Here is a 25,146-nt window from a genome sequence, read left to right as displayed (position 1 = left end):
TTGATTCTACTTTTCTTATGCTGCTGCAGAAGGCATGGATGTGAGAGAGCAATGGTGTCTCTCAGGCAGGCTTGCTCAACATTCCATGGGGATGCTCAAGCCATGGCATGGAGCCATGAGCTTCCACTGCAATTGCAGACTGGCCATGCCAGAGCAGTGCTGAGGCACAAAGGAGCTCAGGGACTCCAACACAAGGACAGCCACGCAGTCCTGTAGGAGCTGAAAGAGTCCCCCTGGACACATCCCACACTGCTGTAGCAGCTCACTCCAGATCTCCAATGGGAACAGCGCTCCTGTAGTTAGTGAGAACAGAAACAGCAGCAGCTTCCTGAGAGTGAAGGATGTCAGATCTGAGAGATGAAGAGCAAAAGTGCAAATAGGAGAAGGACAAGCTACAAAATCCAAACTTGAGCTGAATAAATTTTGGAGGCTGTTAATCACTTAAGTGACTTCAGATTTCCTTTCTTTCTCTCCATGTCATTCAGGATTTCTGACAGTGTTACTGATATTTTTTCTATGATCATTGATAAATATCTAGATCTGGAAACACTTTTAATTAGACACTGCAATTGCAAACCCCTTCTCCAAGATCCAGGTTAAATTAATGTAGTAGGGCAGGCAGTCAAAGCTTTGGCTGAGGTCTAGAAATGCCTATTCTTGCTGGCCTAAAAGTCATGGTTGCCTTGTAGCAGGTCTATATTTTTCTGGTTCTCACACCAATGTATGTGGCAGTAACACATACTGCAGCATGGTCTACAGTGTTTTATAAACACAGCAATAACCAAAAAACCCTTGTGAGGGGTAAATGCTCCTCTGAAAGTCTTTTCCCAACTCTTTGGTACTGGTATTTGAGGGAGCACATATGCCCACAACACCAAAGCACATACACACAACTTGCCATAGCCAGTGGAAAAAAGAGCACTGGAAATTCCCGCAGTTGTGCTGCACCCATTCCCAATGGCAACATATCTGTTATCCAGAGAACTTATTACCAGGTGTATTGGATGTACATGGCAAGCTTTTGGAAGTTGGGGAGGGGGGCTATAGAGTGGCTTCTCTGAGAAGATTCAATCTTCCCCTATATCTGAAATAGGCAATGCCAACAGGATCCAAGACATTTGCACTGCTGCCCAAGGCTGAGACAATCAGAAATGGTAATTAATGCCTCTGTAGGAACATATTTAGGAAGGGAAAAAAATGTATCTGCAGCCAGAGAAGAGAGTAGTGAAAATATGTGAAACAACTCTGCAGACACCAAAGTCAGTGAAGAAGGAGGGACAGGAGGTGCTTCAGGCACAGAAGAGATTCTCACACAGCCCATGGTGCAGACTATAATGAGGCAGCTGTGCCCCTGCTGGCCATGGAGGGCCACAGGGCAGCAGAGACCTACCTGCAGATATGAAGGAGCTCAAAAGAAGACTCCCACTCATTGTGGGAGTCCCACAATGGCACAGGGTCCTGGTAGGACTTGTGACACGATGGGGGCCCATGCTGGAGAAGCCTGTGTCTGAAGGACTGCATCCTTTATAAAGAGACACTGTGAAGAACTGCAGCCCATGGGAAGGACATAGTTTGGAAGGACATACTCTGGAAACATTCATAGAGGACTGTCTCCCATGTGAGGCACCCCATACCAAAGCAGGGGAAAGATGCCTCTTCCTGAGGAGGAAGTGGTGGCAGAACAATATGCAATGAACTGGCCATGTATCCCATTCCCATCTCCCTGAGCTGCTGGAGGGCACAAGATAGAGAATCAGGAATAAAGCTAAGCCTGGGAAGGAGGGGGGGTTGGGGGGAAGGTATTTCTAAGATTTGTTGTACTTCTGATTATCCTAACCTGATTTTGATTGGTAATAAATTTATTTCCTCAAATCAAGGCTGTTTTGACAGTGAGTGGTGAGTGATCTCCCTGTCCTTATTCCAACTCAGGAGCCTTCCATTATATTTTCCCTGTCCATCTGAGAAGTGGAGAGAAGCTTTGGTGGGCACCTGGCATCCACAGGGTAAAACCTCCACACCAGGAGACTGTTTCACATGTTCTAAGTCAAGCTCAGACCAAACTTAATTTTTCACACTGGATTCAGGTATGCTTAAAGTGGATCTGTCCCAGTAACTTTAATGGACAGATAATTTCTATGCAGGGAGTAAAGAGTCATTGCCATGTGACATTTTCTAGCAGTGCTATAACTGAAGTAGATTCCAGTATAGCTTGTGCTTCTCCAGGAATTAGGGAATTTCTCTGCTGTCTTAGCCTTGATGCAGCTTTAACTCAGCACACTCTTGACATAGGCTACTGTCAATTCCTGTCCACTGAAGCAAACTCTGCACAATACCCTCTGTGGGTGAGTATAAGAATATTCAGCAGAAGGTGAGACTCAAGATGCTTATTTTATAGCTGACATAGGTGGGAAGAGTACCTTGTATCAGTGCAGCCAAAAGAAACCAGCAAGACAAGTAAGAGAGGCCTTGTATGTTCACATTCTTACATCAGAAAAACATATGGAAAAAGAATGAGGCCATGTGAGTTTCCTGTGGTGAGGGATAAGATGTTACATATGGTAGTATGTAGAGAATATAGTAGTATATATTTTGCACAATACCAAAACCTCTCATGCCCAGTTAACTCTGTTATATGTCTTTTTGCAATCAAATTAACATTCAGGATTACTTGGGCATGGGATGCTTATATTAATTTATAATACAGTGACTTTAGGAACTCAGTATTTGATAAAAAAAATAGTTACAACTTCCTGGTCCCTGTCTTTCTCAGGTGTTCACATGGCAACATACTTTGCAATCAAATTAGTTTAATAAAAAAATACAATTATGAATGTACCAAGGAATCTTCATAGGCATCTGACAAATTTGCTGAAGAGGAGTAAGTTTTAAAGACGGTGACATGGCAAAGTCAGGCCATAGATAATGTATATGTGTGTTTGCATGTGTTCGTTCACAGCCTATTCACATTAAAAAAAAAAGTGAGCAGAAATGTTAAACAAAGCACTAACTCCACAGCCTCAGTGGCTGAGGAACTAGAGACCAGCTATGCATCTCCCATTCATCTTCCCCATCCTGGAATGTGCAATATGTGCTTTAGCCCATCCCACTGCTGAGCACACAGTCAGCGTCTCAGCGTGCTTACACGTTTTCCATTTGTTTTTCCACAGCTCACTAATGACTTGTAACTGCCCTGTCACCACCCTGCTGCAAAGGCGATGATGAATTCAGCAGATCCAACATGCAAATAGAAAAGCATGAAAAATATTAACTGTTGCTACTGATACGCAACTGGAGTTTTGCAAACCTGCAAATGGTGAAAATATAGTCTCAGAAAATAAGCACCATCTTCCTGCCAGCACAGCTTTTTTGCAATATGCCTAAGAGCAAAGAACCATTGTAAAGTAATTCAGTTTTATTCAGTAGCTAGCTTAGGAAACCTTTAACCTTTACAGGAAAGAAGGAAGTGAAAAGGAAATAAATATCACTATTTTAATTTGCCACTGCTCTTTTTAGACATGAGAAAATGAAGCAAAGACTTTACTAATGAGAGAAGATTGATATCACATTGCTCCACAGATGCATTTAGCAATACTGCAGTGTTTTGATGTACACCAGTAAATTTTGCCAATTTATAATGCTGAAGCAATCTCTGCTATGGTTTTCTTAATGACCTAGCTATGGGGCAAAGATAGACCCCAGCTTTAGGAAATGGACACATAACTGTAGCTCTGTGAATAATTCTTTCAGGGTAGGCTCAGCAGGAAAGCACACTCTCAAGGCATGTTTTGCATATATCTGCTCCTTCTTATAAACAGGAGCAAAGCTATGACAGAAACACAGGCTTCAGTATACAGGTTTTCATATACATCCATCATAGTGAAAAGAAAAGGATTTAACATTATCAGAATGAAACAAGAATTTGATACCGTTTCTTCTCCCATCTCAGATGTTGCTGACACTGATGTACTTTTGTGGGGAAATGCACATCTGCACTTTCTAAAACAAGTCGTTTAAGTGAAAACATTTCCCAGTCACCACAGTGCTGTGTGATTTTTATGCACCTTCATATAAATATTCTTAGCTCAAAAAGCTCATAAAAATATTCCCCATAAACATTCAGGTCAGTGGTCAAACTGGATCAGCCCCATTTTATTTTTGCTAGAAAAGAGAATGTATTTTAAAGCATGCCAAATAAAATCACAGTCCTTGCAAGCCAGCATGGTTTTGCCTTGATTTTTAGTGAAAGAATGCAAAAGGAGCATGTCTATGAGCATCCAGGAAGTCAAGGGTGCAGTATGTGAATGCATTAAATGCCTGTTAGTCAATAAAAGTACATTACCATGCCACCCTCTGCATTGCAGTCTAACCCTCACTACCTGCACAGATCTCCAATGCAAATAAAGATGAACACTGGCTAAATCAGCATGCTGTAAAAACATAGGAAGAATTTATATTTCTTTCTTTTTTCTCCTGATATCCTTAAGCTAACTCTTTTTATTAGAAGATGTTTAGTTCAGAATGCCTGTTGACCCAGAAATTAGAGGCATATTTGGCAAGATTGAAATTAGTGTGTCTTTAGGCTTCACTTTAGGGAGCTGTTAAAGCCTGTGTCAAAGTTTAAGCATGGAAATAGTGCTTTTGACTTCAGTGGGACAACTCACCTATTTAGAGTTAGGTGAGTGTTTACACATCTTGCTGAATAGGTGCCTTGGGGCCCTCTAACCTTATGTCCTGAAAACTTTCGCCATCCTTAACTAAGTTTCTTACAGTGCCATGAAAGGACCCTTTTTTCTTCCTCTTTTTTTCTGGCATTGTGTTTTGTTCTCATTGCAGAAAGACTCTTTGGGGGTTTTTTGCACTAACTAAACTTTTAAGTTACATCTGTCCAGGAAAAAAGATAGTGTCCTTCCTTTAAAAGGCCTCAGGGCTGATCAGTAGAATTCTGCTGTAGGGCAGGATTTATACTTTATACTCTGGAACTGCACACTGGCAGGTAACTGTTTCTGTTGAAAATACACTCCTTTTTCAAAGTAGACTCAGATCTCACATGCACCAGGATTTGCTTTATTTTTCAGAGAAGTATGGAATTTTGAAAACAGATATATCAGAGGGTATTATACACACAAAAAATGATGAAAAGACAAATCCACATATAAATGCTTGTTAAGAATCTGATGTGAAATGTACAGTGTTAAAAAAAGCAATGGAACAACAATTATCCAACTGGTGTAACTAGGACTTTGAAGGATTAATTTCTTCCTAATGCCAGGCAAGTGAAAGAAGAAAATTATTATCCCTTGGACTAGAGGAAAATTAAAATGATAAATGGTTAAATCAACAAAACAGCACTGTGATTCAAAATATTTTTAGAAGTCAGCTGTGCAATCCAAAAATATGCCCAATAATAGCAGAAAAGGCCACAAGTAAAAATAAACTGCATATGTAAGAATGAAAGCAGACCCCGGAATGAAGGATTACAAATCACTTGGTGTAACCTGGCATACAAACAGAAAAAGTGGCTGCTTGGATATGCAAACATGATCAGCTATATTAAAAAGCTGTTGAAGAGAATGAAGTAAAAGATAAGCAACAATGAAGACCAAGAACCAAACTGGGAGGAGGGTCTGCAACTCTACTGCAACACTGATGGAATTCACATTTAATATTAACAGTCAAGAAGAGAGTTTTAAACAAGATTATAATTAAATCTCCATGTGATGTGAACTTGCTGAGCATTATGAATTATAATGACGGCAGAAAAATATGCTGCAGAGCCAACATGAAATCAGGAGGACTAGAAGAAAGTGAGGTTATCTGGGGAAAAAATGCAAGCTGCAGCTGGTAGGAAGAAACAGGGAGAGCATAGTAACTGTGAGAGAGAATTAGGTACTAGTATCAGACTGACTAGTAGGCAGTTCTGAATTTTCATCAGTATGCCAATGAGTGAGACCCTTAGGTGTTAAAGAAGGTATTACTCAACATGGAGAAACAATCATTATTCTCCCTGGCTTCTGACATAACAGCACCAGGCATGCTGTGTCCTGGCTTAGTGTGCCTGATTTGTGGCAAGCATTCACCTGCAAACTGCTCTTAGCAGGAGCTGAGGGGAAAAGGGAAAATCAACACCAAGTGAGCACAATCCAGTGCAAGGCCACAAGCCACCTCAGAGGAGGGTTGTACAAAGCAAGCCAAGGCTACAAGGGCATCAGAATGGTCATGACTCCATTTCCTCTTCGCCTGAACCCCAGCCCAAGCAGCCACCCTGGCTCCTTCCCTCAGAACTGAGAAAGGGTTTCGAAGTGAACAGGAAGATCTTGGCAGCAAGTTACTGATAGTTCCTCTGTGGGACAGCCTTCTGGTCTAGCTCCTCACTTTAGAACTCTTCCATCATGTGGCAGAAGCACCCACCATTCAAATTTGGCATCTCATTCTTAGAGACACTGAAATTAACAGTTTCATTTATTACCAAAGAGTCTTACACCAACTTTGTGTCCCTGAACACATGGAGGTGCAGCAACTCTCTGAGCACTGATCCCAGGCCAATCACACCCAGCCCATGTGCCCCCCAGATACCTCTAGCTATGATCTGTTGTAAACTTTGATCTTTTGCGATTCAAATTATTTCCTAGTGCTTCACCTTCTTCCCTGCTAATTAGGATGTCAAGCCTTTACAATAACACCAAATTGTATGACTTTTTTTTCTCCCCATTTTCTATTAGGCTTCCACATGCCCCTTTCTTTCTAAATAACTGATACCCTTGACCCTGTTTTCTGGCCTAACCCTTAGACTTCTGTCCCCAGACTTATTCTGACTACTGTGTGTCACTCTTTCTGCCTGCCTGACTCCTTCCATTCTCCTGCATATTCTGTGCTTCTTGAGGACCCCATCTGTTCCACACTTGCTCATGTGCTTCCCCAGTTTGCCTATCTATCCACCAATTTATGGATAAGCACAAATTTTTAAGTGGTCCAAAATAAAGGACTTTTAGCTAAAAAGATTTCAGTTGGAGGGCATAAACTGGAGAGAGACAAGAATAAGCACTTTCATGCTAAGCTTGTGACAGTCCTTAGCAACGCCTCCTCCCTCCTCCCTTCCCTGCAACCCCCACCGCTTTGCTGGGAGTGTCACAAGAGAGTCAATCTACAACCCCATGAAAAATAAACAGAAATAAGCACAAAAACAGATGGGCATCTCTTAATCCCTTGTAGCTCAAGACAGGATTTTACTCATGTTTTTAGAAGATTCCCCCTTCTAAAGATTTCCATCAACTCAAATCTGGCTTTGTCGTAGAAGCGGTATCCATGAGAGCTACACTCTTACTTCCTTTTCCCTCTCCACTACCATGTAAGCTATAGTTCAAAAAGTCATTTTTTTCAATTCAAAACAAATCCTCTGACTTCAACAAAGAACCATTTACACCAGTGATTTGTCTTTCTAATTAAATAATCCTCAAGACATCAGACCTTAAGAAGAATGTTTTCAAAGGCAGCTGTTCTGCTAATTAGACAAAACGCCTGAATGATGGCAATTTACTTAGAGTCACCTCACAGAGGGACACACACACTATGATGTATTCTCAGGCACAGGACTAACTCTACTGTGTGCATGCAACCTAAGGGTTTACTGCACTTACAGGATATTCTTAATGATTGAATTTAACATTTACAAAAACTGGCAGAAGGCTCCAACCCACATTTTAACAGAAGCCTGTGCTGCTAAGCAGTGCCTCAGTCTTTTTACATAAAAGGATATGCTCAGTATATGTCCTGGGCATACAAGGAAAAAGAGACAGGTACAAAAAATGCACTTTGCCTTATCTTGAGTAAGATAATGGCTTGTGTTAGACTTGGCTCAATCCACATGTGACTGTTCTGCATCCTCCAACGAACCTTCTAAATATCCACCAGATGTCAACAGCTCAGAGACCCCCTTAAACAGGGGGGTAAGATCCCTTGCAGGATCAGTGACAAAAGTCTGGTAGGGTAGAACAACAAGACAACAAGAGGACAGAGAGGCTGGCTAGTAAATTTAGGATGCTGGTGCATGCACTGAGTTTCTGTCATGTCAAGGAACAGTCCTAAACAAATAGATTCATCTCACCTACTGTCACACATGACAATATCAATACTGTCTAAAAACACAACTGAAATACAGGGAGTGAAGCCTAGGCAGGGAGACTTTATATCCGTACATAAGGAAATGCAACTGAAAACAGCCTCTGAATTATTTTTCACAGCAAAAAAATAAGCAAATGTGGGAAGCAAACTGCAATTTAGCTCTTGAGTTGTGTGGTACACCAAAGTATTTTGTATACTTTGGACTTTATCCAAAGCAAACATTCAACTGCTTTTCTTTTAAACACATCTGGAGGTCAATAAATATTGTCCTTTCCCTAACATTAGTCCCACACAAACTGGCTAATATGCATCCACAAAGCAGGGAGTAAAGTAATATCTGTGGTCACATGAATTATCTGGCTTCAATTTCAATTCCTACCATAGATTTCCTGTTTGATCCTGTGTACAAGGGTTAACCTCTTTGTACATGTCCATCTGCCAAAGAGGGTAAATAACACCTGCCTCCTTTCTGGTAGTTTATGAGGCTCTGAGGGCATGTTTCTACCACAGGTGCAGGCACATCCAAGCTGTCTCCATATAAGGTGCACTTATTGTATTTCTCATTTTTCTAGAGATACAAATTAGAATGCCCAGTATTCAATTTATCAAAGTGCTGAGTGCTCAGAACTGGAAAAGAAGTTAAAGGGAACTTTGGAATTTAAGTTAAAGGGAAGTTTGGAACAGTTAGATGGATATATGTTAACTGTATAACACTAAGTATGCTGAAAAAGAAGGCCAAAGGCATCTCCAGTGGGCACCCAAAATGAATGAGCATTTCTGTAATGAAACTCAGTGCCTCAGGTCTTGCCTTCTTAAACAAGAGCAGCTTTATACCTTTTGGGATGTTGTAAAGACACAATTCATTCATTCATTCATTCATACTGTAAGGCACTTAATAGCTAGAATGCTAAGTATAGTTTTAAAACACAAAAAAATTCTATTAGCAAAGCATAGCTTAAATGACCAGCAGTAAATAAAGCATAGGTTGGAGCATGAGGACAGAGAACACTGAGCAGTATCTTTCATTCTATACACTTATTGAAGAAAGGACCCAGGGAACAACACTGTAATAATATCAGACAAATCAGAACTTAAATTAGATTATGTAGACAAATTGCTTTATTTCCTACTGTTTTGGTGTCTGATTTTGTAATCATATAATTCCTTGACTACAGCTTTTTTCCATTAAATTTATTTAACTCAGGATCTGTAGGTGGAAAACAGAAATTTTATTCCAAGTCTTACATCAATCAAGAGCAATGTTTCTGAAATGAATGGAATTAAAATAATGTAAATGAAAAGTCAAACCTTTTGGTTCCTGAAAAGTGCAAGCAATATATAAGCATTTGGATTCAGTGTGCTAAAGTTGGGCAGCAAAACAAGGTGTTACATATAGACTGGTAACTTTTTTCAAGTAATTCTTAAAGTCGAGGGAAAATTTAGAGTATCAATATTGAACATTCTTCTCTGTAAGTAATTAAGAATAGCAGAAATTTTCTAATTCCCTGCTATGAAACTTTCACTTTTGCCACTACCCTTCCCCCACATAATCACATGGTTTTAAATCTGGGGGCGATTCACACCTTTAATGCTTTCCCCCAGAAATCAGATAACACAAGGTATTTGTTGAGTATTCTGAAAAGATTAAGTGAAATCATAAGGGTTCTATGGAAGAAAGTAATCAGTATAACAGAGGAAATAATAAGGAAGCTGATTAGAATAAAGATACTGCTGTGATATAGCCCATTTGGGATTTCAGGTATGAAAAGATAAAAAGATGAAAGAAGAAGAACAAAGAGCTAGGGATAACAGTTCCTTGGAAAGGAAAGAAGGAAAAAAAAGAAAAAGGTATGACCTTATAATATCTAATTCTCTTATGAAGTATATACTAAATGGTTTGTAGTTGTGTTGGTGACTTGTTTTTGGTCATGTTAGAACATGGTTTGAATAAAATAAGGAACTGCACTGTATGTCTGTTTTAACAAGTGCCAAGCCAAGTGATTGACAAAAATGTTTCACTCTCATACCTCTAATGGCATTTTGCAAAATTCTTGCCACATGCCACCCAGTGATGGTTGTTTGGTTCTTTGCCCCTCTCCATCTGAGAGGTGGCAGGATTTCATGCTGTCTTTTGTCAGCACCTTCAAGAGCATCTCAGTGTCGAACTTCATTTTTCATGCCACCTTGTAGCTGTGTTCAGTCATCATGGCACTGAGGCATTGTTCTGTGCAGGTGAGCCCCATGAGAAGAATGGGTAGGGAAAAAAGCAAAAGTATTCATTACAGAGAAAAAAAATCAAAACAACAACAAAAAAAACATTACTAAGATGATGTTATACAAGTCATACCACATACACACTTTAACTAAGCACTGTATGACCACTAGCCATTCTTGTTCCATCTGCAGCTGGAGACATTTGTGAATATTCCTACACAATTTGTCAGAGTAGGGCCTCTTGGGACCCCTTCTGACAAGATCAACTTTGCAAGGTAAATACTGTTCTCAAATCTTCAAGTTACAGGAAAACTGTTCAAAGGGACACAATGAAAGCAAGGCTTGGGTCTTACTGAGACTATAAAATGTGTTGTACAGGACTGTAAACAAACACATGAATAATTTGCCCGTCTGCCCCACGAAGAAGGAGGATTTGGCATTGCTCTAGTACTTCTAACACTCCTAAAACTGGAGACTGGTACAGGAAAAGATAAGCTGGCTGCGGTCTCAGTGGTGGACACAGCCACCCACATGTGGTGTTGAGAAGAGACTACGTGACGAACAGATGACAGAGCAACTGGTTCCCACTCACCCAATTCCTATCTCAGCACAAAGACAAGTAGCATTCAAATTAGAGGTGCTAGCTTTTAAAGATATGCCATAGTTTGAAAGGAGGATAACCATGGACAGATGGGCTTTGCATGTGATCTCTGCTTCATGGAGAATAATACACCTTCCTGGACATTACATCAATCAAGAGTGTGGCACACAGTGATCTTGGGATTTGTAGATACATCCTATTTCTGTGTAGGCAGCAGAAAAGTTATGTCTCCTGTAGCATAGTCTCTACTGTGTTCATCAGACTCTTGCTACCAGGGCTTCTTGTCCCCTACTGCATCACTACAGATTATGCATTCTGTCTCTGCTGCTTGCTAAGCAGCTACCTCTGAAGAAGCTGCAGCTGCCTGTCTTGGGAGCTTTAAATGCTGGCATTTCTTGGTAGCAACAGCACTACATTCTTGAATTTCCATGGCCAACTGTGTTTTCATGTCCCATTCAAACCACGTCCTGAGCCCTTCAAATGACTTTAGGGAGGAATGAACTACATCTTAACCTCACAAGACAGAACTCTGCCCTGCTTCCAAAGTGAGACTCAGCAATTCAGTATAAGACAGCGAACTTGTGCAGTGAGATCCCAGTTGGGTGGATTTCTGGAGAGCAAGATGAGTGCCAGTGCTGTGCCTCTGCCTGACAGGAGGCACCACCAGCCAGGAGGAGAAGGGATAGAGTCACAAGCGCCACGTTCTTGCGATGGAAGCGTTATTATACCCGCGAGCGCTCTTCGCACCATGTCCTCGCATCACTTTAATTTACAGCGGCAGCATTAGGACGACCGGCTCAGCTCCGTTCTCCGCAGCATCTCCGGGCACCGCTCCTGGCCGGAACGGGCGCTCTCACCCCGGCGCTCTATGCCGGTTCGCCGGCCCCTGTCTCTGCCGGGAGAGGGCGGGCACCCCATCCCTTTTCGCTGCTGGGGCGGAGGACGAGGCGAGGGCAGCCTCCCGGGCAGAGGCAGGGACAGGGATGGGGCAGGCAGGAGCCGCCCCCGCGCGGGGCGGAGGGAGCGCTGGGTACTGGCTCCTAGCCCCGCGTATCCACCGGGGAGGTGGCCCCGGCGCTGCCTGGAGCCGCAGCCGCTTCCCTTCGCTCCCGCCCTCCCTCTCTCCCTCCCCCGTCCCCACCTCTCCTCCAAAACCGCAGGAGTCGCTACGGCTCCGCTTCACTCTCTCCGGTGCCAGCGGCGGAGGGGGGCGAAGGGCCCTCAGCGCAGGCACGGCCCGGGGCGGGAGCAGCCCCGCATCCTGCCCGCCGCCCCCCTGCCATGGCCGGTGTCGCGGCCCAGCGCTGACGATGCTGCTGGGCACCCCACGGCCGGGCGGCTGGGATCGCAGCCGGGTGGGCGAGAGGCTGCAAGCGGCCCTCGCCGGCCTCCAGGAGCTCCAGGTGCTTCGGGAGAAGCAGCGGGAGCTGGTGCGGGCCGCCCTGGCCATGCCGCAGCGGCCGGTGGCGGGCGGAGAACAGCAGCCCCTGTCCGCCCACAGCAAGGAGCACCGTCTGGAGGTCACCCTCTCCGCCCTGAAGGAGCAGCTGGTAAGGGACCGCAGTGCACGGGACGCCCCGCTGCCCGGCTCCGTGAGCCCAGCCGCGGTGCCGAGCGCGGCGAACGGAAGCGCCCCTGGGCTGTCAGACACCCGGCTCCCCTTCGGGAGCCACCGGCGCCGTACCGGCACCGAGGGCGGGCAGGCGCTGCAGCCGCGGCCCCTGCGCTGCTCCCGCCCCGCCGGCCGCGGTTCCTCCGCGGGCAGGGGCGAGCGGCCGGGCCGGGGCGGTCGGGGCGAGCCCCGCCGCAGCCGCTGTAGCGGGCGGGCGCTGCCGCGGCTCAGGCGGGGCTCGCCCGGGCGGCCCGGAGCGGGCAGTGCCGGCGGCGGGCGCCGTGCCAGCGGGAGCGGTGGGGCAGAAGTTGTTAACCCGGCACCGCTCATTCATCGGAGCCGAGGAGTAGGCGATAATTAACTTCAGTAATACAGCGCTCACCTCTCAGTGGCAGCAGCCGTTTGCATAGGAGATCAAGAGACACGCGGGCTGGGATACACCTGCACAAGCGCTCGGGGGTTTGCGTGGGTGGGTGCGCGCACACCTCTGCGCCTCCACCTGGGAGTGCGCACTGCTGTGCGCCAGCGGGAGCCCATCCGCCAGGAAACGCTTCGTGGGACGGGAGTACTTTGTTCTTTCCACGGATTGCATGATCAAAAGGGAAGAATAACTGAATGCCAGACCTTGTATTTGAAGTGCTGCACCGGCCACTTACACAGAGGTTTTTTTGAAACTAAAAAACAATTCTGATTTGTAGCTGAACCGAGTTTCATAGTTGAGACAATAATCAAAGGGTAAAGGGCTTTAATCTCTAGTATAGGCAATTACACACTTCAGTAAACTCAGACTTAATTCAGAATCCTTTTCCTCGCTGTACTGGTGCAAGTCTTGGCCATCAGTTATCCATCAGGTGTGAAAACAGAAGGGTTATTCACTCCCCGTAGGCAGCTTTCTTAGGCAACATCTCAGGATAAAATGGGCTTTAACCTTCAGGGAAACCTAGCCAGCACTGTGTGAAAACACAGCTACGGGCATATCTTGATAAAATTAAGAAAATACAAGACAAGGGGACAGCCAGCCACTTGATTACCCGTCACGGATAGTCTTAAGTAATGGCTCTACTTTTTTTTTTTTTTAATTGAGCAAAAGAATTTAAGGCATTTATTGCCTGTTTGAGGCCAGTGGGGTAACAGAATCACACAACGAGCTCTGATGATAGAGACTGTACTTCTTTTCGTGTCAGCTGTCGTGCTGTAATTACTCATTTGTCGTAGTATTTTTCAAATAAAATATTAAAATAGAAGATGAATTTGTCAGGATTTTACTTGCACCTTACAAGGCTGGCTTTCCAAGAACGTGGGAGAAACTAGCTATTAAAATGGAAGGAAAAAGAGGCTGCCCTTTAATTGCTGCCCTTTAGAAATGCAGTTGAGTGGACTCAGGAATAACTCTGCACACCTCCAGAGAGGGACGATTTCACCAGTAGGTGACAGTGCAATTATAGGAAACGTGTCTCTTGGGATGCCTGGGAGGGAAGTGTTCATAAAGATTCAGAATGACTCAGAAGTACATAAATCCAGGTATAGGTTCTTCAGCAAAAATACAGTTGTGCTTAAAGTAGTAATACAGAGCTCTTCTGATTGACCCGTGGCTGCTGGAGGCTTTTCAAACTGTACTGTTCAGACCTCCTGGTAGCTTTATTGTTTTTTTTCCCCCCTACAAATTGCAGATGTGTATCTGAGTAGAGGTACATGCCTCAAATTTCCTTAATAGCAAAGTAAACCCAGTTGAAAACAGGCTTTTCACAGTCATTTTAGAAGTAGTTCACAGATCTCAGTGACCACAGGCTTAAAACTTTCCCAGTGACTCATGAGCAGTGTATTGCACTTAAAACCCATGAAAGTTCTGTTCATGATTGCAGGAAATGAAGTTAAAACTGAAAACAACAGAAGATGCAAAGCACAGCATTACTCAAGGAGTGATAGATCTTCAGCAGCAACAACTGTTGTTGTTGGCCCATGGAGGGCACAGTATGTGATTGCTGCTCTATAAACTTTCAGATTGAGAAACTCATTAACAGTGTAAATGTAACTTTTCCTTGCAGTGCACCTTGCTCCAGATTTCAAGGAGGACTGTAGCCCTGAGCTTTAGTGTGGTCACAGTTTAATTCATAAAAAGTTTGGTCCTCACAACAGAGAATGAGAAAGCTGTGTCAGCTGAAAGTGGCTCAAGGCATCTTAGCAATGGAAACAAGGCAGATAAAAAGTCAAGCCAGGCTTCTTCTATAATGGTAGGGTGAGAAACAGGAGAGCAGAGGCAGAAACCTTAAGGACTTGATCTGACTACTGGGAATAATAGAGCAGAGCCATCAAATGTCATAGACACCACATGTGGATGCCATTCCAGAATCTCAGTCTCTTCCCCAACAACATTTACCAGAGAGTGATCAGCTGGCCTTCTAGCACTCTGCTCTAGGCAGTCTGCTACCTCAAACAGTCATGCCCTTTTTTGCCCTAACCAGTGGCTCTTTTTGGTGGCCAAGGTTTTTCTGGCAACTGAGAATTACTACAGCACAGGCAGGGTCAATTCTGTAGCAGAAGAGGAGCAGAGTTAAGTAATGCCACCCACTATCAGAGATCCTGAAGGTGCTAAACTTCTCTTAGCCAAACATCATGGTGACAAAGAGGAAAGAGATGCAAATTCAGGCTAATGCAAAGAAAAAAATCCATGATTGCTGTCAGTGTAGGTGGATATCGAAGCCTGCAACATCCAGTATGTTCTCAGCTCTTTCCTCAGAGGACATATTTATAAACCTTATTTTATTTTATTTGAATCTGATTATTTTGTTTTGCAAGCTTTCAGGTGGTTTATGATGTTATAAAAATGTGAGAAGGGACACATTATACTGAATAGATAAAAGCAAACAGTTGGTACCCTGCATTTTACACAGATTTTTTTCCCCTTTAGGTAATTTTAAATAGAAGAAAACATGTTTTAAACGAGGGACTTAAATGGGTGGTATGGTGATACTCCAGATTTGCCTCCCCAAAACTGCAGCCCATTGGTAGTACATGTTGACTGGGAACGTTTGGTCCCACACTGTGTAGTGTCCAGGAGTCTTCACTGCTGCATTGCCCAAAGCAAACAGACGATTTTACCTGCAAGGTTTTGTCACATGTAAAATTCATGTGGTGAATAGAGGAAGAGTGTATTTAGGGGTTACTGTTTTGAGTGCTGCCCAGTGTGGGTATTGGAGCGATAACAGTTTGAAACAAACACACCGGAAAGGTCATTCTTATCCAAATGGTTTGAGGAATGCCTCTCTTCTTAGAGTGCAGAAGTAGTTAACTGAAAGATCAAAGCTGGGTCAGTGGCTGGAAACATGAAAACCTAATGGTGTGAGGCACCATAAAAGGGTTAAAAACGATGATGTAAATCATGTGTGTTGGTTAAAATGCTGTGAAAGCGCAGACAGAACCTGGAGGTATAATAAATAATGTTTGAGTACCTGAGAGCCTTGTGGCCTCTCTGTCATTAATCAGAAACCACAGACTGAGGGATTGGCTGGCAAAACATTAATCATTAAACAATTAATTCCAGCCATGGAAACAAAACTTTGTGATTTCCTGAGTAGGTGGGATTGAAGAAGGCATGGCATGGTTTTGCTTTTTTACCACAAAATAAAGAAGTACTGAGGAGGTCATACATCCATCATTCAGATGGAATAGAAAATCTCCTTTATTATCCATTTCTTCCCTTCTTTTTTGTTTATGTGAAACAGGAAGAGGGAAATCAGGGAAAATCACTGTGGATTTCCCTAGGAAGCAGTAATGAGCCTCTTGAGTTCAAACTTTTCTAGATGTGTGACTCTAACAAAAAGGGCTTTATTTCTTGTGTCTTATATGTTCCTCCAATCCTCTTTAAAAGCATGCTAAAAATAGATTTTTTTTTTCTTCTCAGCAGCATCACCAGCCTCAAGAGTTCTCTTGTGAAACTCAAGGCATCTGTATTTTTTTTCCTACAATTTCTAATAATTTACTGATTACCTTAGGATCTTAGCTTTTTTTTCTTTTAGTATTTATAGCTATGGAGAAACCTATACAAATGTTAAAAGCTGAATAATTCTTACAAAAGGAAGGAGGTAAAAACATGTGCATACTGATCTTGATTTTCTGTATGTCATTTAATTTTAAGATACTTTAATTGGTTCAAAGGACATAGATTTTTTTATTTTTATATATTTGAGGTTGGAAATGCTACTAGAGCTTCCAATTGTGCTTTTAAATATGAAATGGACACATAAAGAAGAATTTTAATAATGTTTTTCTTACCATTACTGAGTTGAAACCCATCCCCTTGAGGGCTGAGCGCAGCTTTACAACCAACTTCAAGAGACCACCTTTCTATAAAGTACTGTAGAATGGATGGTGAGGTGTGATATAATTAGAAGCTGCCTAAATAGTGGCAGGGCTTTAGATAACTTGCCAGGTGTCACGTGAGAAGTTTGTGACAGAAACCAACTGTGGTTCTTTGGCTGGTACCTCATGCCTGGCCATCTGCCTTGCCCAGCTGACGGCATAAACACTGGGCGAGCAACTGCAGGAGCTGTTACCTCAGATCAGCCTGGTCACTGACTGCAGTAGGCAACACATCTAGTTGCTGGCTTCTGAAGGATTATTCATCATTTGTTTTAAATACAGTAATTTCCCCACTATATTCAAATGCCACCTTCTCCTTCCAGGAAATGGGAGGAGATATCTGGCCACAAGACAAGCAAGGAAAACCTGCAGTAAAATAGATGTCACAATTCTTGCCTTGTATCCTTCAACTATAAAGACGTGTCATCAAAGCCAAGGATTTTACTGGAGTGGGCATGCTGCCTTTACTTGGTAGGGCAATAAGATGCCTCAGCCACAGTGGTTTCCTTTCATCTGGCAGATCTTAAGAGTTTATGCAGACAATCCATAAGGTTTACATCCTCTTCTGCTCAGATCCAGCATATGGCAACGTGCAGTGCAATAAAGATATGTTAAGTTAAAAGACTTTTGTCATATTTAGAGGTACAGTTCCTGCCATGGGTATAACAAAAAAGCCAAAAGTTAAAGTACCTTCAGAGTGAGTTTTGAGAACATGTTTAGCTGGGAAGAAGACAATATATATGAAGAAACAAAATGTTTTGTCCTTGTCCATTAGGTCAGTCTCATTACAGAGAGCCAGCTGCAACAGTCCCTAGCTAAGGAAAACACTTCATGAGAGTAGGATCTTGCTGGCACAGATGGCCTGAATTCATGCATTGCTGCTGAGATTCTAACTGTGATTATTCTTCATTTCCTCCTTCTTGCCTTGATTTAGTCTCGTTTGAGGAGACAGGATGTCGGCTTGAAAAGCCACCTGGATCAGCTAGACCAGCGAATAAGTGAGCTGAAATTGGATGTCAGTAAGACCTCCAGTGAATACTTGGATAGTGACAGCCGGCCCAGCTCAGGTAATGTGCACTTGGCTGTTTATTCCCAGGAGTATGGTGCTAGGAGAATTGAAGATTGTCCACTGCTAAGCAAAACTCTCTGTATTATTTGGTCAAAAACGGTGCCCCATGGCTGAGGTGGATAGTAGTCATCTGGCACAGAGTGGGCTCACAGAGCTGGAATTTTCCTGCAAAGTTGATTTAGTTAGAAAGTGCTCACTCACTCAAGCAGTATTCTTTCTGGATTATTTAATCATTTTTTTAATGAACCTTGTAGCCACACATGGAAGGAGAAGGAGACAGATTTACTTTATTAATTACCTTCTGCAGTGTAGAATGACCATTAGTAAAATGGCTAGACTACTTAAAAGAAGTGGAGACCAATATCAACACTCTGCTTGAATCCAGGGAGGATTCTGAACCTCACTAGGACTTTGAAAATCACTATTGCACTGCTCCTGTCAAATGAATTTATGTAGAAGCAAAACAGCACTATTAAAAGACATTGAGAAAAACTACCCCAACAGAGTAGAGCTCTCATGGACAGAAAGATACTGAGTATCAAGTTTCTGGTCTGATTCACAGAGAGAGCTGTACTTCAGGCTTTTATAGCTAGGATGTCTGTCAAAACCGGTTTCTGTTATCTAGTCAGACACAATGAAAGTAGTTCTTTTAAACAGAATTTTTGCAAAGCCTCAAGTCTTCAGTGAGACAAGTGGATTTTTTTTTTTAATACAACATACAGATTTGTAGCCTGGTACTTAAAAGGCATGTAAAAAGTGCAAGTTTCTGTTGTGTGTTTAAGTTCAGGAGTTGTTCACTTAGGCACAGTTCAAAAGAAAATATTCCTTCTCTGTTACAGAGAGGAATAATAAAATTTCCTACCTTGAATTTATACAAAGCCTTTTTTAACGTTTCCAGAATTACTGAAAATTATCTCAATACCTGGAGAGAGAAGATAGTCTCCATTCTCTGCCCTCAGACATTCCAGCTGTTACAGACTTGGCACCTCTGATCACAGGCTAGTTTTGCTCTGTCCAATCCACTCATCTAATCCATGCTTGTATGCACCTAGTACAAGTTACAACAGTGTCAGAGGGCCCTTTCTTACACCATTTGCATCATAATCCCCAAAGAGATTCCCCAGTGAAGAACTGGGCATGATGGTGCAGCAGTTCATCCCATCCCACCCTCAGAACTAAGCAGGCATGTGTGTGCCAAGCTGGCTCAGGACCTAAGTAAATATGTAGAAGCCCAGTATAGGTTGGCTGAATTAGAGTATACCTCTGTTGATGTTACCTTAATAAATGATCATATTTTTGGGCACATAGCAAATGAAGATCTATTTTATTCTCTGCACTTTTCTTCTACAGAGCATGTTTAGTTGCTGTATATATGAAATATCCTATTTATTTATACTCTGCAGGATTCTATGACCTGAGCGATGGTGGTTCTTGTTCACTCTCCAATTCTTGCACCTCTGTGTACAGTGAGTCTATCTCCTCCTCCCACACCAGTCTCTTACCCAGCTCTCAACACCCTAAAGCAAGGCTCAGTGTGTTTGATTACCGACCCAAGTCTGCAGATGAAACTACTGTGCACACCACCAGCTTCCAGCAGCAGGGAGCCTATGGCAGCGATGGATGTCGGATTGCAGCCAGCAGAGATGTTTCTGGGACTCCTGCCAGGTCCAGACCAAGGCCAGTTTCCACAGGTAATTAATAGCAGAACTGGGTACTTCATTCTAGAGAAGGGCAGATTCCTGGTTATTACTCTTAGGACCTTGTTCAGCCATGTGTAATCAATATATAGTTCTCAATTTCAATACACAAAGTGAGAGTGGATCAAAATCACAGAGCCAAACCATTTACTGTCCCACTTCCCCGTGTCTCCATACTCCAGATATTTTTAAACAGTAACAAATACTAGAACGAATCAATAAAAAATATGTGGATGAGACAGTAACAAATACAAGGACCTATGCATCCAGAAATGGAAGAATACTCTAGTGCATGAGATAAAATTGTAAAGATTATTGAGATTTTTTTTTAAGTTTCAGTATTTGAAATATCTTGTGTGAAAGTGCAGGGATGTATGAAAGATTTCAAGTAAACTCAAAATTCCCTGTTTACACAAATTAACATTGATTCAAACAATGACTCTTTTTCATAATTTATGATGTACAGTTAAGGACAAAAAATTCCAAAAGTTAATTGACTATCTAGAGAGTAGTCATAAGTCTAAAAGTGGATCAGCCATTAATTTGCATCATACCTTCAACGAAATGGACAAGTCTATTAATGTTCCATATCTCTTGTTTACCTTCTGTAAAGTGACATTGTATCACTTTTTATCACAGATTCTTCCATAGCCTCAAAGCAATCTGGTGTTAGAGTGATCCAGCAAGATGTGTAGTGGTTCCATGATAGAAACAGGGAAGTTAAGGGGAACATAATTTCAAGTATTGTGCCACTCTTGAATCATTCCCACAGCTGCTTTACCTGAGCTTAACTCACCTCTGGCTTGCTTGGAACAGAAACAAAGACCACCTATTCTGTACTTAGGTGTGTAGACACACCTGAAAGGATGACAGTAATTACAGCATAAAAGCAAAGTCTTTTCAAGGCTTGTCAAAGGCTGGGGATGAAGCTGAGCTTAATGACCCATGGCTTCCATGTTCAGATTGCAGACATTTTGCTCTCAGAAACTTTCCTTCCTTGAAACATGTTTCTGAGACTCCAGGGGCTTTATGTTTGGTTGGTTTTCTTTAATATAGACTAGCACAAAAAAGCTGATACTGAGCAGGGATGTGGGAGAGAGACTGCAGACCTCCTTCAGCTCTTACTCCTGGCTAAAGCCTCTTATTTCCATCACAGTGAAAAACAAAAGTAATGGGGTAGTAGTGGGTATAGCTTTGAAGAAACAATTCTTACAAAGTTGACCACATTGCAGGAAGTGAAGCAAGATTTTACTTCAGAAAATTATCATTTGGAGAGGGGAAGAAATTTATCTTTTCCTCTCCTTAGAAGAAATTGCAAGTACAGACCAATTGCCTTTTCTTTCATTGGCAAGCAGAAAGTTTACTGAGACATTGCAAGCACAACATGCTTTTGACTCCTTCCTGGTTTGTTTGCAAAAGAGCACAGCATTGCACACTGCCAACAATTTCCTAAAGAATTTTTGTTATGAAATTAGGTTGTTAGGTTGTCATCCTAACCTTTGTTGTGGCAGGTCTGTGCATGGGTAGGACAATGCAGACCACTCCAGAATTTTGCAGTCTTCTAAAAGCTTGCTGTGACAGGACATAGATGGTCATCATGTGACTGTTCACATAGTTTGTGAATGATGTGGTTAAATGGGATGGTTGAGTTTCATGATAGCATGGAGCACCCACGACATTGGTTAGCTGAGGATTTGTTGGCACTAAAGTCTGCTTTGTAGTACAGTAAAATCCAAGCTAACTGGTTCCAGAATTCTTGATCCCAGAGGTAACGCAGCACCATAGTGCTCTGTTGAATGACATGTCTGGATGGAGCAACCTTTCTTCACACAAGAACACAGCCACTCCTCTCTGTGCACAGGAGATGCTGCTGGGAGGAGGGTGCTGCAGTCAAGAAGAGTAAATTACAGCATCTTTGACAATACTCCAAATTTTGGTGTCTATAAATGTCATCTTCAGGGACTGCACTTGCCACGTGCCTGAGTAGTTAGCCTTAGATTTTATTCCTCTGTGAAAATAAAGATTCTTCAGTTCATTCTTCTATGACTTCTCTGCTAAGATCTAAAAATAATCCCTTAATTTTGTCTACTTGGGTTCCTGCTGGTCTGTGACATTTTAGGACTTTTTTGTATATGCACAGATTTACTTTCATCCAAGTAGCGCAGTTTAAATTTCCTGCAAAGGTAAGAGTTTTATTATTGGCATTAAAAGGCATTTTAAATTCTGTTAGGCTTAGGTGATAAAAGCTTTAAAGTAGTTCATTGACCTTGGAAGACTGAAATTACTTTCTTTATCCATGCTACTGATTTTAGTAAAAGCTATCACATCTCTCTGATATAGCACTTCTAGCATGAACCAGGTTGAATGTAATTGTCTGTGATTTAATTAGGTTGTTTATTTTCATCCACCATATAGGTGACTTGGAAAGACTTATTCCAGCGGACACTAGATTTCAGAAAGAAATGGACCCCAAATCCATGTTGCCTCTGTGCCATAATGGAGACATGCACATGTTCAGCATGGACCCCAAATTCCAGAATGACTTGGTCTCCAAGAACGGCATTGATGTGTATCCTTACCCAAGCCCCCTCCATGCAGTGGCTTTACAAAGTCCCCTTTTCTCCCTGGTGGGAACATCCCCAAAATCAGACTTCCAAGCTCCTCCCAGCAAACCTATGCCTAGTACAACAGGTCCAAGCTTGATTAAGACTAGGCCAACCACCGAGGTCAAGCCGGGGGGTTACATCAATAAATTGCTGCAGCTGACGAGATGCAAAGGGAGCAGTCGGGCTGAGGCCAGTGAGTGGGTTTCACCAAAGAGCCAGCCAGCTGCAATGCACCAGAGATTCATTATAACCCCCAGCACCGGTGGAGTGAAAATTAACAGCACCAGTAGCCAGCTGGAAAAACAGACGAGTTCTCTGGAGAGTAACAAAGCTGAAGGGAAGCTGTCAATAGAGGTGCCAGAGGGGGAATGTGCCAAGCAGCAGGAGACCATGAGCTGTATGAATGAAGAGCAGTCATCCACTCAGCCTGACACAGAGCCATCAGCTGTGAATAGTTGTTATCCGGCCAAGTCAGCAGCAAGGGGCTCTCCTCTGGCAGAAGAAACAGACAGCAGCATGGAGCGCAGTTTGTCATACTCACAGCTGTGTCAAGAGGACTCTAGTCCAGACACCTGGAATGCTAAAGCTGTCCCACCCAAAAAACTGCCCATCAAAAGGTGTGGCAATGCCAAATTGGCTTACACTGGGGGTCATGAACGAGTGGCACGAGCTGAGTTTGTCCATGCTCAATTTGTCCCTGCAGAATCCCATCAAGTCCGGGTAAAGTTTGCCAGCTCCAAAACAAAGGCAGTGAAGATAAAGAGGAGGAACAGTGAAAAGGTCGTTCGGCCTGGGAAGCAAGCCTTCTTCATGGAGAAGGTGAGAGGGTCTCATGGGGCCACCAAGCTGCCTGTTGAGTGGAATCAGCTCCAAAGACCACAAGGAATGAAGAGCCTCATGCGGAGACCTTCATATTCTGGTGACATGGCTGGCAGATCATGCTCAGAGTCCAGTCTGTTCCCAGTGCAGGTCAGGCTCCCCACTGTTCCGTCCAGGCCAGAGCTCTACGGAGCCTCTGCCAATGCACTGTATTCCCTGGAAGCAGCTTGTGCAGACACAGGCAGCAGGAAGAAGCAGCGCAAGTGGCAGTCCACAGTGGAGATCTCTGCCAAGGCCCAGCCGGCCGGCCTGGCTCCCAGCTTTGGCCTGGGAGCGCCAAGGCAGCCAGCGAGGAGAGCCAGCGTCCTGCGCACCGTCAGCACGAGGGCTCGCTCCAAGGGGCAGCAGCACGGAGATTGTGCCAAGAGCGAGTCAGACCACTCTGAGTACTCTGCAGAGTGTGCCTCCCTCTTTCACTCCACCATCGCAGAGACCAGCGAAGGGGAGGTCAGCGATTTCACAACCAACCGGTTCGGGGACAGCGAGTCCAGTGAAGGTGACTGGGATGGCAGCAGTAACAGTAGCAGCCTTGCTCTTGACTATGATGAGGGGGATGAAAGTGAGCTGATTTGGCCTGAAGGTTCAGTCAGACAATCCGTGACTGTCCAGGACTCTGCCAAGCCTCTTCCTCCAGTGCCCAAAATCTGTCGCATCAAAGCTTCAAAGGCACTAAAGAAGAAGATAAGGAGGTTCCAACCTGCCTCTCTGAAGGTCATGACCATGGTGTAAGGGAGAGCAAGCATCTATTTCTTACAGTGAGACATCTTGCTGGATGTCTATTTGCATTTGCAAAATAAAAGGACTTTCTTAAAGGAGCTGTGAATAATCCCTGAGTCTACACAAGGGATCTTGTTTGTTAATGCCTGGACATAAATGTCACTGTATGTAATTCCCTCTTTTGCAATTTATTCTGTAAATATGAAGCTCTATGTATATTATGTGATGACTTTTTTATTATCCAAAAGGGTCACGTGGTGAAAATGAAAACAACCTCCCCTGTAAGATTTTACAGGCAGGCCCTTGGTGGTTTTTTAACCATATGCACCCACAGAATCAGTCCAGACATAAAGACTTGCTAAGAAGAAAGTGTACTTCCCTCTTGCAGTCTGATGTCTGTATTAACCATCTAGCTGTTATTGTGGTCATATGGAAAAACTCTGTTCCCTACAGTTTTATTTTATTTCAGATCAGCCATCCTATACCTTCTCCCAAACACTGGGAGGATGAATCTGCTCTTCCATAAAAACATAGTATGCTTAATCAAGAAGGCAAGTGTATTTGTGAATGAGAACAAGACTTCAGTTTGCTTCATTTTTTTTTTTTCAAAATAGCATAGGGTTGTTTTTTCAACCCCCCTCTTTACGATGTTCCATGTTATTGTTCATTTGTTGAATGGATGAAAGAACATGAGGGCCACATGCCACAGTGTGTGATTAGCTGGGACTGAGATAATAGCTTTGCCCCTGAAGTTGCAAACTCAATAAATACTATTTAATGTACTGAAAATTATGCTTGTCTGACTTTTTGATGTCTAAAGAAAGTTATTCTGGTCTCTGATATAAAATAGTTCTATGTTTTTATGATCACTGTGCAGAGGGGTTCTTTTCTATTTTCAGAGGATCACTGTAGCTCAGTCAGAACCAGGGTCAACTCACCCTCTACCTCAGGAAAGCTTTTTCAGCACCTGCTTCTAAATGAAAGAATTTGAAAATGGTATTTTTATTGAGGACAGGGTAGTGTTTAACTGACTCACCTAAAGGGATGCAATTTTTTCAGAAGAAACTCTTAATTTAAAACATATATTTATGTATATGTAATGTGTTTTGAATGCATTTAAGGGCACTGATGTGAAGCTTTGTATCAGTGTCTAAATTGAAGAAGTAATTTTGTGACTTCTTCACAAAATGAATTTTTTGTGTTCAGAGAAGCAGTCCTAATTCTTTCCCCTGAGCGCTGCAATCTGGAAACTGAGCTGAAGTTCACCCTGAATT

General features: G+C 42.9%; 1 protein-coding gene across 1 annotated transcript; it reads left to right on the top strand.

Moving 5' to 3' along the window:
- The first annotated feature begins 11,916 nt into the window (after nt 1–11,916).
- On the top strand, nt 11,917–24,661 carry DACT2 (dishevelled binding antagonist of beta catenin 2). Its single transcript, XM_036379763.2, has 4 exons — nt 11,917–12,483; nt 17,839–17,971; nt 19,377–19,664; nt 22,086–24,661. Exons 1-4 carry the CDS (start codon nt 11,917–11,919, stop codon nt 23,882–23,884), a joined length of 2,787 nt encoding a protein of 928 aa, XP_036235656.2. The 3' UTR covers nt 23,885–24,661.
- The last annotated feature ends 485 nt before the right edge of the window (nt 24,662–25,146 follow it).

Source organism: Molothrus ater, chromosome 3 (genome assembly GCF_012460135.2).
Source record: "Molothrus ater isolate BHLD 08-10-18 breed brown headed cowbird chromosome 3, BPBGC_Mater_1.1, whole genome shotgun sequence".
In the NCBI taxonomy this organism is placed as follows: domain Eukaryota; kingdom Metazoa; phylum Chordata; class Aves; order Passeriformes; family Icteridae; genus Molothrus; species Molothrus ater.
Note: the sequence above shows the minus strand (reverse complement) of the source record. Positions and strands in the feature narration are given on the sequence as shown.

Coding starts and splice junctions, on each gene's coding strand:
- DACT2 (XM_036379763.2), top strand. CDS start 11,917: ATGGGGCAGGCAGGAGCCGCCCCCGCGCGGGGCGGAGGGAGCGCTGGG. Junction 12,484..17,838: donor CCGCCCTGAAGGAGCAGCTG/GTAAGGGACCGC, acceptor GCCTTGATTTAG/TCTCGTTTGAGGAGACAGGA. Junction 17,972..19,376: donor TGACAGCCGGCCCAGCTCAG/GTAATGTGCACT, acceptor TATACTCTGCAG/GATTCTATGACCTGAGCGAT.